Source organism: Macaca mulatta, chromosome 20 (genome assembly GCF_049350105.2).
Source record: "Macaca mulatta isolate MMU2019108-1 chromosome 20, T2T-MMU8v2.0, whole genome shotgun sequence".
Classification (NCBI taxonomy): domain Eukaryota; kingdom Metazoa; phylum Chordata; class Mammalia; order Primates; family Cercopithecidae; genus Macaca; species Macaca mulatta.
This window is the reverse complement of record NC_133425.1, coordinates 63484050-63499563: the sequence shown is the minus strand read 5'-3', so window position 1 is coordinate 63499563 and position 15514 is coordinate 63484050. Positions and strand designations below refer to the sequence as shown.

The following is a 15514-nucleotide window of genomic DNA, read 5'->3' as shown; positions in this document are numbered from 1 at the left end:
GTAAAGCTGTGTTCTGAAACTTGAAATGTGTAACAAAATGAAATCGTGTGCCCCCACCTGTCCCTGCCCAGAGCCAAAGTGGAGGGGAAAGAGAGGAGGGAGACGGGGCACAACTCAAGATCGAGAAGGATGCTATTTGCTAGCTTTGCAATCGGCCCGTGCCACCAATATAGTGATGTCTGCTTTTAACAATGTCCTGGAGTAGCCCTGGAAGGTTCCAGATTTAGAACCCTGCTGCAGCATAATCTCTTTTATCTATACTCATCATAGGTTCCGCTGAGGCCAAGTGGTTCCCAGGGCCGAGCCTGGATTTTTGTTTTTTTTTGTTTTTTTTTTTTGAGAGAGAGACGGAGTCTCATTCTGTCACCCAGGTTGGAGTGCAGTGGCGCGATGTGGCGCAATCTCAGCTAACTGTAACCTCTGCCTCCCAGGTTCAACGGATTCTCCTGCCTCAGCCTCCCAAGTAGCTGGGACTACAGGGGTGTGCCATCATGTCTGGTTAATTTTTTGTAATTTTTTGTATTTTTAGTAGAGACGGGGTTTCACCGTGTCAGCCAGGATAGTCTCCATCTCCTGACTTCATGATCTTCCCGCCTCGGCCTCCCAAAGTGCTGGGATACAGGCATGAGCCACGGCACCTGGCATTTTTTTTTTCTTTTTTTGAGACGGAGTTCCATTCTTGTTGCCCAGGCTGGAGTGCAATGGCACGATCTCACTGCAAACTCCACCTCCTGGGTTCAAGCAATTCTCCTGCCTCCACCTCCCAAGTAGCTGGGATTACAAGCATGCACCACAATGCCCAGCTAATTTTGTATTTTTAGTAGAGATGAGGTTTCACCATGTTGATCAGGTTGGTCTCGAACTCCTGACCTCAGGGGCCAGCCACCTTGGCCTCCCAAAGGGCTGGGATTACAGGTGTGAGCCACTGTGCACGGTCTTTTTTTTTTTTTTTTTTCTTAAACTTCCTCTCATCCTAAGTTCTGAAGCAGTTTGGAGGCTCAGTGGCTATAACCATCTCATCCACAGGTCTCTGTCCCTGGAACCCCAGGCATATAAGACTTGGCTCAGGGCCAGCGGACGGTCAACATGGGATGGCAGGAAGAACGAAGACATGAATGTGACTGAGCCTTCTGTTCCAAACTGGATGGGCCACAGGGAACAGAGCTCTCTGGGCACCACACGTCTACCGAGGGACATCAGGCACGATGGAGAAGGGTAACCTTGTGTGATGGGAGGACTGACCTGGAAAGGTGAGCCTGGAGGGGCACAGCCAGTGAGGTTGGCTGGACCAAGTCACCATCAGCTATGCTATGCAATTGAGAGCAAGCCTCCACCTCAGTAGGGGTAGGAGGAGGATGAGCATGGGAGGCTATGAGTGGATCTAAAGAGGTCAGGGCTGGGCACAATGGCTCACACCTCTAATCCCAGCACTTTGGGAGGCCAAGGCAGGAGGATCACTTGAGGCCAGGAGTTCAAGACCAGGCTAGGCAACATAGTAAGACCCTATCTCTACAAAAAAAAACCTAAAAAATTAGCCGGGTATGGTGGCCCACACCTGTAGAACCAGCTGTTCGGGAGGCTGAGACAGGAAGATGGCTTGGGCCCAGGAGTTTAAGGTAACAATGAACTATAATCACACTACTGCACTCCAGCCTGGGCTCTACAAGACCTTGTCTCTATTAAAAAATAAAATAAAATAAATAAAAATAAAGAGGTCAGAATGTGGGAGAGATGACGGCCCAGCAGCTCCCAGAGGAACTCGAGGGCCCAGAAGCGACAGAGCCTGTGAAGGGCAGTGCTGTCCAGGTGGAGACAGACAATGAAAAGACAGGAGAGGGAGGGGATTGCTGACGCACCAGGGATGGCTCTGAGCACAAGCCACCACACCCTGCTCTTTGTTGGCAAAGCCTCAAGGGCTGGAGGTGGAAAAAGTGATGAAAGGCAGCTGTGACCCAGGCTGACGTGATGCTATGGGTGGTCAGCAGGAACGGCTAAATGCAGCAGTGTGGGGGGTGGGTCTGCTCCTGCCACTACAGGGAAGCTGCTGCTCTCTGGGGTGTATGCAACCACGGCAGCAGTGACAAAGGGAAACCTAGAGGACAGGGCTCTGGGGAGCCCAGTGGTGGCACAGAGGTGACACAAGATGGGGCTGCTGCTCTTCTCCACTCAGAGCTGCCTCCAGCCTCACATGGAGAGAGCTTCCCTCTGCCTTCCTGCCAGAGGTCTCCAAGGGCAGGTCCCCAACCACAGTGACCAACTGAGGGTCCACTGCCTCCATCCAGTGGCCTAAACCATGCCACCTCCCAGTGACCAGGCAGGAATCCAGCCTGAGGACATCTGCTCCTGCAGTGAAAGAGGGAGACTTAATCTGTTGAACGCTTCATGTTTTGGTGAAGTAGGGATGGCTTTTCCCGAGGGAACCTTCCTGGCCAGGTATGGGGGCATGTGATCATCCTGATGGGATCCTCACACACAGACAGCACCAGCATCCGGCACTTGACATGCAGCAGCCCCAGCAGGCCGGCAGGGCAGGAGGACAGATGCCTCATAGCGAAGGATTCTAAATTGATTTGTGTTTGCTCGTGCTGTCAGCTATTGAGAGAGTCATGGAAAAGCCATCCTCTGACTCTGGGAGCAGAGGCCAGTGAGAAGAGAGATGAGCTGATGGGTCCATCACAGTCCCCACCCACACTGAAGGTGAGAAAAGTCAAGCAACTGAAGCATCCAGGAAAATCCAAGCATAAGCCAGGAAACACAATCCCTGCCTCCCTGCCTCCTCTCTGCCACCAACATATACATTTGGTCTCCTGCTCTCCAGACACCCAGACAGTGCTCCCCATGACTCTGGGATGAGGTCCTATCCCTGCTCACATGGCTGCTCCTTGTGACATATGGGGGCAGGTGAGGGGCAGGGAGGGAGACATAAAGTCAGAGCATAGGACCAGGCTGCATAACCAAGTCCCGTCACCTAGAGAGCCCTGAGACATGCCACATTCTCTGCATCTCATTTTATCTTCTACATCCCAACGCATGTTAGAGTCACTTTAAGAAGTGGGGAGGCCAGGTGTGGTGGCTCACACCTGTAATCCCAGTACTTTGGGAGGCTGAGGCAGGCAGATCACCTGAGGTCAGGAGTTCCAGACTAGCCTGGCCAACGAGGTGAAACCCCATCCCTACTAAAAATACAAAAATTAACCAGGTGCGGCAGCTGGTGCTTGTAATCCCAGCTACTTGGGAGACTGAGGCAGGAGAATCGCTTGAACCCAAAAGGTGGAGGCTTTGGTGAGCCAAGATCACACCACTGCACTCCAGCCTGGGCAACAGAGTAAGACTCCATCTCAAAAAAAAAAGAACTACACGTAGTCAAGCTCACTGCCTCTTCAGGTATATTTAGCCCTAGATCAATGTATGGTCAACCTGCAGACCAGACACCCACCCCTGGGAAGCCACCTCCCACCAGCCCTTGTCACCCAGGTAGCAGCAGAGTGGCCATGAAGGTGGGCATCCTCTCTCAACAGTAGTCTGTCCCCTAACCAGCAGCACTCATAAGGCTCTGTGAGAATTTCTACCCAAGCCCACCTGTTCCTGGTATAGTCACCTGGGCTCACCCACAGCTCAGAGACTGCCCAAACAGAGGAGGGTGATAATTCAGGATGCTGAATGCAGCACACAGCAAAGCTCCTAATGGCATCACTCTAATATCAATCCTACAAGAGCCCCTTCATCTGTCCTGCCTCTAGGAATAGAACTCTTGACAAAAGCACTGACATCAAGGATGTCACATTTCATGTCAAGTAAATCACAGACTCTCCGCATTGGAGGACCCTGACAGTCCTCTACCATGAGTCTGCAGCTGATGACTCACCTTCTGTGCCGTCCTTTAGAAACAGCTCCTCCAGGCCTCCTAGGCCTCCTGTGATAGGAAGCCTCCTCTCAAGGTGACTGTGTCCTCAGACTGCTCTCATATTCACATAGGTCTTCCGTACCTCTCCCAACCTGTGTCTCTACCCAACTTCCAGCATGCCCTCTCCACTCCAGTGCCTCTGGGTGCTGCGTAAACATTCAGATTTCTCCTTTCCAGTAATCCTCTCCTCAGCATTTACTCCTCTTCCAAGAGTCTTGGATTTGCCCTAAAAGTTGACAAGCACACACCAGCCCTGGGCCTTTAAGTCTTCCTACTGCCTGTGCCCCCAGGCAGCTGTGGCCAGCAGCCTCCTAACTGCATTGCTAGCAGGCTCTCTGCTTCTTCCTGGAGTCTGACCCCTTGAGGGGAGCACTCCACAGGCTGCACAGTCTGTCTGCCTGTCAGCAGTCACATTTGAGACCCTTCCCAGGGTGTCACCAATAGCCACTGGTGCTTCCCTCAGGAGAAGCCAAGAGAAAGTTCCCCCACCAGTTATCACTTATAAATACTCCAGTTCAACCCAGCACACAGGTACCGCTGTGCACTAAGCCTGGACACGACAGTGGAGAGCATATGTACTGATGTACATGCTGTCCTCAAGGACCCTACAGGCTAGACAGGAGAGATGTGTCCACTGATCAGCAGCCAGAAAGTACTGAAACAAGAAACCAGCAATGTGCTGAGGCACACATACCAGGGAGAGCAGACTGCAGCACTAGACAGGCCAAGAACTCTGAAGCCAAGATAGCCTGGAATCAAATCCCAGACCTGCCACTCTCCGGCTGGTAGATCATGGCCAAGTTACGTAACCTCACCATCCTCAGTTTCCTCATCTGTAAGGTGGGGGATTACATACCGCCTGGCAGGGTTGTCATAGATTGGAGGTGGGGGGTGCAGAACGTCCAGCTCTGGGTCTGCTACTCAGTAGGCACCACACAATGGCAGTAGGCAGCATTATTTCTAAACAACTAAGACCGATACTGGGAGCTGCGTGAACAGTTGAGGCAGAAGCGTGGTGTGGAGAGTGAACAGAGGCAATGGCTCAGACCTGTGGTATGCAGGGAGTGGGGTGGGGTCTAGGGCACGGGCTTTGGGCTGGGGGATCTGGAGTGCCAGGATGGCAGGCAGGACCCCACATGCCCTCCAGGTCAGAGGGTAGCCCAGAATGCTCTCCAAGTCTGCCCATACAAGCTGATGTCCCTCCTGCAGAGCTAGGGCTCTGCCCCATACTCCAGTTGGCCTTCCTCCTGCCAGGCTCCCTTCCCACTTTCTGCTGCCTTCCTCCTCCACTACCCAGAACCCAGAGGGCTCCTCCCACAGTGCAGAGGGCTCCCAACAACAAACACCAGGCCTGCCCCAGCCTCTTCAACCTCTGCTCCGTCACTCCCAATCTGTTTATTCTGGAGCACTCAGCAATGCTCCCTTCTCTGGGCCTCCTCCTTCTCAAAACCCATCTTCTGCAGGAAGCTTTCTATTCAAGTCCATGGAAGCCACTGAGCCTTACAGAGAACTGGGGCTGCATGGACAGAGCCCACAGGAAACAGGCACACCAGACCGGGCCTGGTGTACAAGGGACAGCACTCTACCGGATCAGTGAACAGGAAAGGTGCCCCTAGAAAGGCATCAAGCGCCATGAGACACTCGCTGGTGAGGAATGCATACCTCCAAACGCTGCTGCGTCGGAGGTCCTTCATTCACACAGCAACATCCCCCTCACCATGGCACACTCTCTCTCTCAGAGGTTATCCCAGCAGAGCCTTGCTCTCTTACACGGCCTTCCTAAGGGCAAATGCCTATCACACATACAGGACAGATGGCTGGAGTGGGTGGGGTGAAGGCCCAACCACCTGACCTGAGCGCCACAGTCCACGTTGCAGACTGTCCAGGCCCAGTGGCTCTATGCCAAGGCCTGTGTTCACGTGTGCCTGCCAATGCAGGTTCATCCTATGACCATTCCCTATTCTAGTTCCTTACCCCCAGGCAATCTCAACCTCCATGGATAGGAAGAACAGGCCTTCACGTCTCTTGCATTTTCCCCAGGTGTGTGCAGGTGTGTTTGTGGGTGGGCAGTGGCCAGGAGAACAACAAAAAAGCCTGTCCTAGTGTCCTGGGATAGAGCTATAAAAGCATGCCAGGTTGCTGGCAGGAACTTGAAGGAGGTGCTGCCTCTGCTTACCAGGAGACTGTCTAGCTGTGAAGTGAATGGCTAGAAGGAGTGATTGCTGGGTCCCATTCTAGCGATGTCTGTCCTCACCTCCATGCAGAAACATAAAGAGAAACCAGGGCCCTGCCAGGGAGTGGCAGAGGCTGGTACTTCTCAGACATCTGATGTTCATGCACATCCCCTGGAATCTCGTTAAAATGTAGATTCTGATTTATTAGGTCTTGTGGGGCCTGAGGGTCTGCTGGACTGGTCTCCAGCTGAGAGAGCCTGATCTCATGATAAGGACCCCTCCCCCAGGAAATGTCCCAGACTGATCCCTCCCAACCCAGAGCTCTCTCTCTCTCTCTCTCTCTCTCTCTCTCTCACTGACTGAGCCGCAGAATCCTGCCCTGTGATTCCAGCAGAGCAGCAAGCAGAATCTAAGGACCCAGTCTTTCAGCTACAGTAGGACTGGGCAGGAATCCACTCCCCACCCCATTTGTCATGTTCCAACCCTCAGGTAATCAATAGCCAATTAGCAAGACTGTGCAAGCTCCAATTAGATAAACTGCCAGGTCAACAACTGCCAGAATCAGGAACTCAGGCAAACCTACAGGCTTGTAGCAGAGTCTTTCCTCTGTCAGCACATCTTGGGAAATCTCTCTCCCTCCCTCCTGGTCTAAGCTCAATGCTCCCCTCTGCCAGCTGGACCCTCAACAGCCTGGCACCATGCAGAGCTCCCAGAACACAACCAGCTTCTCGAACTTCAGACATTCCCAGATCTATCTTAAAATTTCAGTTTCACCAGGCGTGGTGGCTCACACCTGTAATCCTAGCACTTTGGGAGCCTGAGGCGGGCAGATCACCTCAGGTCAGGAGTTTGAGACCAGTCTAGCCAATATGCCAAACCCCCGTCTCTACTAAAAATACAAAAATTAGCCGGGCATGGTGGCACACTCCTGTAATCCCAGCTACTCTGGAGGCTGAGGCAGGAGAATCGCTGGAACCTGGGAGGTGGAGGCTACAATGGGCTGAGATCGTGCCACCACTCTGCAGCCTGGGCGACAGAGCGAGACTACGTCTCAAAGGAAAAAAAAAAAAATTCAGGCCGGGAGCAGTGGCTCACGCCTGTAATCCCAGAACTTTGGGAGGCTGACGCAGGCAGATCACCTGAGGTTGGGAGTTCGAGACCAGCCTGACCAACATGGAGAAACCCCGTCTCTACTAAAAATACAAAATTAGCTGGGCATGGTGGCACATGCCTGTAATCCCAGCTACTTGGGAGGCTGAGGCAGGAGAATCTCTTGAACCCAGGAGGCACAGGTTGCAGTGAGCCAAGATCACGCCACTGTACTCCAGCCTGGGCAATAAGAGCGAAACTCCATACCAAAAAAAAAAAAAAAAAAAAAAAAAATTCAGTTTCAGCTACAACCTCACATGGTTCTCCAGAGCCTGCTATCAGGACAACTGAACTTCCCACGTGCCCTGCAGGGTCCTCTGATGGACCTCAGCTATATATGAACCTGTCCCTCAGACCACTGCCCCCAGGCCTGCCTCCTGCTTTCTCCCTCCTATACTTCTGTGGCTGTCATTCCCTTTTTCTTCGTCTAACTCCTCATGGCCATGCTCCAAATTCCAGGTTCCCTCTTCTCTAAGACTGTCCCTGACCACCCCAGCCCATTTTTAAGGCACTTGCCTAAAAACCGACTCCTAAAGCATGTTCTTATAGGTCAATGTTATCAACACCACCTGGTGTTTGTTAGAAATGCAGACCCTCAGGCCCCACCTAGACCTATTAAATCAGAATCTACATTTTAACGAGATTCCAGGGGATGTGCATGAACATCAGATGTCTGAGAAGTACCAGCCTCTGCCACTCCCTGGCAGGGCCCTGGTTTCTCTTTATGTTTCTGCATGGAGGCGAGGACAGACATCGCTAGAATGGGACCCAGCAATCACTCCTTCTAGCCATTCACTTCACAGCTAGACAGTCTCCTGGTAAGCAGAGGCAGCACCTCCTTCAAGTTCCTGCCAGCAACCTGGCATGCTTTTATAGCTGTATCAGAGAACACCAGGACAGGCTTTAAAAAAAAAAAAAAAATTTTTTTAAGACAGGGTCTTGGCCAGGTGTGGTGGCTCACACCTGTAATCCCAGCACTTTAGGAGGCTGAGGCAGGCGGATCACCTGAGGTCAGGAGTTCAAGACCAGCCTGGCCAACATGGTGAAACCCCATCTCTACTAAAAATATAAAAAATTAGCCGTGCGTGGTGGCATGTGCCTGTAGTCCCAGCTACTCGGGAGGTTGAGGCAGGAGAATCACTTGAATCTGGGAGATGGAAGCTGCAGTGAGCCAAGATGGCACCCCTGCACTCCAGCCTGGGTAACACAGCAAGACACAGGCTGGAGTGCAGTGGCACATTCACAGCTCCCTGCAACCTTGAACTCCTGGGCTGAAGTGATCCTCCTACCTCAGCCTCCTGAGTAGCTGGGACTACAGGCATGTGCCCACACCTGGCTAAATTTTGTTTTATTTTGTTTTATTTTAGGATGGAGTCTCACTATATTGCCCAGGCAGTCTCAAATTCCTGGCTTCAGGTGATACTCCTGCCTCAGCTGAGATTACAAATGTGAGCCACCATGCCCAGCCTGGGAGAGGATTTTTTTTGTTTTTGTTTTCCTTTTTTTGAGACAAGAGTTTCACTCTTGTTGCCCAGGCTGAAGTGCAATGGCACAATCTCAGCTCACTGCAACCTCTGCCTTGCGGGTTCAAGCGATTCTCCTGCCTTAGCCTCCCAAGTAGCTGGGATTACAGGCATATGCCACCATGCCCGACTAATTTTGCATTTTTAGTAGAGATGGATTTCACCATGTTGGTCAGGCTGGTCTCGAACTCCCGACCTCAAGTGATCCTCCCACCTTGGCCTCCCAAAGTGCTGGGATTACAGGTGTGAGCCACCACGCCCAGTTAGGAGAGGATTTATTTTTGTTTGTTTTTGAGACGGAGTCTCACTCACGCCCAGGCTGGAGTGCACTGGCACCATCGCGGCTCACTGCAAGCTCCACCTCCCGGGTTCACGCCATTATCCTGCCTCAGCCTCCTGAGTAGCTGAGACTACAGGCGCCCGCCACCACACCCGGCTAATTTTTGTATTTTTAGTATAGACGAGGTTTCACTGTGTTAGCCAGAATGGTCTCCATCTCCTGACCTCATGATCTGCCCACCTCAGCCTCCCAACATGCTGGGATTACAGGCATGAGCCACCGTGCCCAGCCTTGGAAGAGGATTTCTTATCTCCAGTTTATAGCTACAGATTGTGCCAACCTGATGGCCAATCCATATCTGACAACCAAGTAAACATCAGGGCATTGCCCCAACGTTACTGAGGGGATCATCATCAGGATCAAGGGGCTCGTCTTTAAATTGTTCCCTCTGTCACCACCTGTGCCTGCTCCTCTCACACTTCCCAGTGCCTTCCATAGACACCAAAAGCTCACACTTGCCATGATGATGCTGGGAACCAAATTATCTGAACCCTGAATCAAATCTAATTAGACTGGAATGGTCCCGAGTGTGATAGTTAATTCACTGTTGGGCACTTCTGACTTTTAACTGAGTATTGGGGACTGTTCTCTGGCTTCGCAGGCTCTCATTCAGTACCAGTATGGTCCCATTTATCGCCCAGTGCTATAAGCATGTGACACTTAAAACCTGAGAATGACAGTGGGCCAGGACTGAGTTCTCCACAAGGCTGACCACTCTGCAGTAAGCACCTGGTGGTCTACAGTGGCCCCTTCACCCTTAGGCCCACAGATCCCAGTTACTGGTATAAATCTTCACCACCTGCCTGACTCCTACTCAACCATCTCCTAAGAGTGGTACAAACAAACACCATCCCCTGTGCCTGCAACAGAGCCAGCCTGAGGAGGAAAGCTTCCCTCCCTTCCTTGTGCCACCTTTGAGAGGCATAACATGGGGATGCCCCTAGGGAATGCCAACCCCCTCCCCAGCAGGAGGAAGTCCTCAATGGATCCCATAGCCACATCTGGAAGCTGTCAGGGAAGGTGATACAGCACAGGACCTCAAGTGCTAAAGGCAAAGTAAGTGGCATGAGGCTGTTAGGTGACTTTTTTTTTTTTTTTTTTTGAGACGGAGTTTCACTCTTTTTGCCCAGGCTGGAGTGCAATGGCACAGCCTCGGTTTACTGCAACCTCTGCCTCCCGGGTTCAAGTGATTCTCTTACCTCAGCCTCCCAAGTAGCTGGGATTATAGGTGCCCACTGCCACACCTGGCTAATTTTGTGTTTTCAGTAGAGATAAGGTTTCACCATGTTGGCCAGGCTGGTCTTAAACTCCTGACTTCCAGTAATCCACCTGTCTCGGCCTCCCAAAGTTCTGGGATTACAGGTGTGAGCCACCGCACCTGGCCAGCTGTTGGGTGACTCTTGAAGGAAATGCTGGCTGGGGCCAGAGAGGGCCCAGCCCATACCCCTGGGAGGAAAGCTGGGCCACAGAAGGGAGCTCTTCCAGAGCTCCTTCCCTTCTACAGAAGATGTACAAGAGGCACAGATAGCACCTCAGCAGGTCCATGTCTGAGAGAAACACTCTATGGGGAGCCCCCTAGAAGAGGGAGCTCTCACTGCCTGGGCAAAATCTTGTCATCCTGCCAAGCTCACCTCCCTCCCACATAAAGCTGACACATACTCTCTTCTTCACAGCCTTCCCAGCACACCACTAGGCTCCAGCTGCCATGCTTGCTGCTTCCTACGGTCAGCCTTGTCTTCTACCCAGTCAGCATCCTTCCTAAGGACCAATCAGCCCTCACTTTTTCTGTACCTTCCTTCGGCTCCCAACGGTGCTGAAACCTCACACATTTTGGGAGGTATCAGGACTATCAATGGATCCAAAGACACAAACTGACGGCCTGGCGGTTGAATCTGACCTGCAGGTTACTGTTTGTTGGCGCACAAGAAGCTGCCTAAATATGTGAATCAGAATATTCTAACATTTTAAGATTAGACTTTCTGGCCGGGTGCAGTGGCTCACACCTGTAATCCCAAAACTTTGGGAGGCCAAGGCGGGCAGATCACCTGAGGTCTGGAGTTCGAGACCAGCCTGGCCAACATGGCGAAACCTCATCTCTACTAAAAATGCAAAAATTAGCTGGGCGAGGTGGTGCGGGCCTGTAATCCCAGGTCTGTAATCCCAGCCACTTAGGAGGCTGAGGCAGGAGAATCGCTCGGACCCAGGAGGTGGAGATTACAATGAGCCAAGATTGTGCCACTGCACTCCAGCCTGGGCAACAGAGCAAGACTCCATCTCAAAAAATAAAAGATCAGATTTTCTGGCTTCTCTTCTAAAAAAAAATCAGATATGGACACATGAGGTCCTCACTGTGTGGCAAAACTGGACAGAGATGAGAAGCTGCTTTCTGAGATGGGCATGTTCAGTCTAGCTTGGCTGGGGCCCCACAGAGCAGATGCAGATACCCACATACTTTCAGCCCACCTCTGAGCTCATCTGCAGCTGTGGCACACTGCTTGGTGCCTGGCAACAGCTTCCCACCGCCAGTGCCTGCATCTCTCTGCTTCTCTGCCTAAAGACTTTCTCTAGCACTAGTTGGTATCAGGACAGCCCAGAAGCACCAGGGATTTAGTGCCCTCAAAGAAATTCTCAACCCATGAAGTACAGGAGTTGGTGGATAAAAAAAAGAAAGAAAGAAAGAAAGAAACTCACGTTCCTGCTCTTTGGTGGTATAACTGTGAGGCACGTTCCACATGGTTATTACCATGGTCTCCAGTGGCCCACAGTGGCAGCCACTTCTCAATCTACTCTACTGACTTTCTCCCTTTCCTGCCTCGCTTTCCCCACTCCTTCACTTGCAGTTACTCAAATCACATCCTAAATAAACTATCTGCTCCCAAGCCCTTGTCTCAGGGCTCACCTTGAGGGAACCCAAACTACACTGTGATAGTCTCACTTTGTCCCTTTTACATGACCTGCCTGGCCCTCATGAGCATGGCCCTGAGGACGTACCTCTGACAGAGCTGCAGGAAATACCTGCCCCCGCAGGTGCCTCCCCAACATGCCGGGACAGGGCAGCACAGACTCACCTCCCCAGAGTAACTGTACTTGCCCCTGAGGATCTGCCGGTACAGCCGGGTACGGTTGTCGTCCTCAAACGGCATGGTGCCACTGAGTAGGATGTAGGCAATGACGCCCAGCGCCCACATGTCCACTGAGTTGGTGTAGGGCTTGCGGACCAGGACTTCTGGGGCAATGTACTCAGGCGTGCCACAGGTGGTCTTCATCAAGCAGTCGTCACCCTTCTTGCGAGCACTGGCCAGGCCAAAGTCGGTGATGATGATCTTAGAGTCAGTGCCTGGATGGTAGTAGAGCAGATTCTCAGGTTTGAGGTCTCGGTGTGTGATGCCCAGTGCGTGCAGATACCGGACGCCATCCAGCACCATCTGTAGCACCCGTGTGGCATCACGCTCGGTGAAGGAGCCCTTGGCAATGATGCGGTCGAAGAGCTCTCCACCAGTGGCCAGCTCCATCACCATGTACACCCGCTCCTGCGTCTCGAACACCTCCACCAGCTGGATGATATTAGCATGACGCACCCGACGCAGCACACGCAGCTCCGACTCACACACCTCCCGTCCCTCCCGGTACTTGGTCTCAATCATCTTGATGGCATATGGCTGCCGGGTTGCCCGGTGCTCTACACGTACCACTCGGCTGAAGCTGCCTCGGCCAATTAGGGCCTTGATGTCATACTTAGCTGTCACACGTGGGTCAAACTTGGCCCTGTACTTAGCTACCCTGGCCCTGCGTGGTGGTTCTGAGGGAGGCTCCGTGTGGCCAGCAGTTGGGGGACTGGGACAGGGGTGTGCATATTGACTTGCTGCTGGGAACCCAGCTTTGACAGGGCCAACACTGTCCACCTCTGTGATGAAGTGCTTGTACACATCACTCTTAGTGCCACTGAAGGGCTCCACCTTCTTGACCAGATCCAGCTGGACATCCTTGGGTGGCTCGGGAAGTACCTTGCTTGTCCCACAGCCCATCACGGACACGAGGGCATCCTCTCCAGCGAGGCTGGCAGGACCTGCTCTGAAGGCAGTGCCCCGTCTACACCTACACACAAAGAGAGAACAAGTCAGCACAGCCAGGACAACTCTAAGGAAACCAGCCGTCCTCCTCAGCTCTCCCTCTCCAGAAACCCAGTCTCATTAAAACCAAACTCCTAGGCCGGGCGCGGTGGCTCAAGCCTGTAATCCCAGCACTTTGGGAGGCCGAGACGGGCGGATCACGAGGTCGGGAGATCGAGACCATCCTGGCTAACATGGTGAAACCCCGTCTCTACTAAAAATACAAAAAAATAGCCGGGCGAGGTGGCAGGCGCCTGTAGTCCCAGCTACTCGGGAGGCTGAGGCAGGAGAATGGCGTAAACCCGGGAGGCGGAGCTTGCAGTGAGCTGAGATCCGGCCACTGCACTCCAGCCTGGGCGGCAGAGCGAGACTCCGTCTCAAAAAAAAAAAAAAAAAAAAAACAAAAAACCAAACTCCTAGCCAGGCGTGATGGCTCACACTTGTAATCCCAACACCTCGGGAAGCTGAGGCAAGTGGATTACCTAAGGTCAGGAGTTCAAGACCAGCCTGGCCAACATGGTGAAAACCCGTCTCTACTAAAATTACAAAAATTAGCTGGTCACGGTGGCATACACCTGTAATCCCAGCTACTCGGGAGGCTGAGGCACAAGAATTGATTGAACCCAGGAGGTGGAGGTTGCAGTGAGCTGAGATTGCACCACTGCACTCCAGCATGGGTGACAGAGCGAGACTCTGTCTCAAACAAACAAACAAAAAACCGAAGTCCTGGCTCTCATTTATTTCCCTGGTCAGGAGTATAGCTTTGCTGTTCAAGAGCCCAGACTCAACATAGGGTCTAGCTGAAAAGATGGCCCGAGCATCACGGCTTCTTTTTTTTTTTTTTTTTTTTGATACGGAGTCTCGCTCTGTCACCCAGGCTTGAGTGCAGTGGCGCACGGTCTCTGCTCATTGCAAGCTCCGCCACCCGGGTTCACGCCATTCTCCTGCCTCAGCCTCCCAAGTAGCTGGGACTACAGGCGCCCACCACCACGCCCAGCTAATTTTTTGTATTTTTTTTTTAATAGAGACGGGGTTTCACCATGTTAACCAGGATGGTCTCAATCTCCTGACCTCGTGATCCGCCCGCCTCAGCCTCCCGAAGTGCTGGGATGACAGGTGTGAGCCATCACGCCCAGCCACATCACGGCTTTGACTCATATCTCCCTGGGCCTCAGTCTCATGCTGCTCTTCAACCCTGAGAGGGGGCAGGAACACGCACAGCCTCAGCCGTCAGGGCGCCCACCCTCCTCACTCCTCTGCCTGGGCCCCTTATCCTAGTTGAAGTCCCATGTTTCTAAAATGTTAAAATCATTCCTCTTATTATTCTGACTCATCTTTTCCAAAATGGGGGTGTGAAGTGTTGGAGGCCTGCTCTCTAACACCATCACCCACCAGGGCTCAGAAAGCTGCTTCTCCAAGGCCTCCTTCATGGATATCTTTCCCAGCCCTTTGGGCTTCCTACAGGGGTTGGTCCCTCTGCAACAAACAACAAACCACTTCCCTGGGGCTCTCCCTCATTCTCCTGGAAGGCTTCCACTCCTTCGCTAATGCACCGTCCCCACCCTAGCAGTTTAACTCCCTATTCCAGGGTCTCTCACTTCCCCAGCACACTACATGGATGGCTGAAATCCCACACAAGGCCCAGAGCTGCTGTAATCAACTCCAGTGAACTTGGGACCACAAGCCTCAGCACACGCCACCTGGTGACTGCAAAACTTGCCTGGTCTTCATTCAAGAGTCAGAGGCGGGGCCGGGCATGGTGGCTCATGCCTGTGATCCCATCACTTTGGAAGGCCGAGGCAGGCAGATCACCTGAGGTCAGGAGTTTGAGATCAGCCTGGCCAACATGGTAAAACCCCATTTCTACTAAAAGTATAAAAATTAGCTGGGCGTGGTGACGGGCGCCTGTAATCCCAGCTACTTGGGCAAGAATCGCTTGAACCCGAGAGGCAGAGGTTGCTGTGAGCTGACATTGTGCCACCCCACTCTAGCCTGGGCAAAAGAGTGAGACTCCATCTCAAAAAAAAAAAAAAAAAAAAAGAGTCAGAGGGGCTTGAGCTCAGAGACGACACTGGCAGTTTCACTCAGATTTAACTCAGGATGAAGATCAGGGTTATTTTGCTTCCTTACGATGGGGATTCAGGAGCCCTTCCAGTTTGATTCCCAGAGATGTTCCAACCATGAACAATACCCTGGGGCTGGTGGGGCCCCAGACAAGGTGCAGTGCTGAAGTTACTGCTTTCCAGAGGTACAACCTTTCTAACGAGAGGGCTCTTCCCTATGTCTACCCGAGTGCTCCAAGGGTTGAAGAGAGC

At 52.4% G+C, this 15514-nt stretch overlaps 1 protein-coding gene and 1 long non-coding RNA gene across 9 annotated transcripts in view; one reads left to right on the top strand and one right to left on the bottom strand.

The window, feature by feature from the left end:
• The window catches only part of PSKH1 (protein serine kinase H1), a 38845-nt gene that overhangs the window by 8689 nt on the left and 14642 nt on the right, over window positions 1–15514 (bottom strand). For 6 of the 8 annotated variants that reach the window (XM_077983596.1, XM_077983597.1, XM_077983595.1 and 3 more), the window contains 1 exon segment: window positions 12159–13185. In XM_077983596.1, the coding sequence (XP_077839722.1) occupies window positions 12159–13115 (957 nt within the window). In that variant the 5' untranslated portion in view covers window positions 13116–13185. 8 annotated transcript variants of the gene reach the window in all.
• Window positions 310–3101, top strand: LOC144337651 (uncharacterized). The gene is made up of 2 exons (XR_013411062.1): window positions 310–696; window positions 1923–3101. It is a non-coding gene; the product is annotated as an uncharacterized LOC144337651 (long non-coding RNA).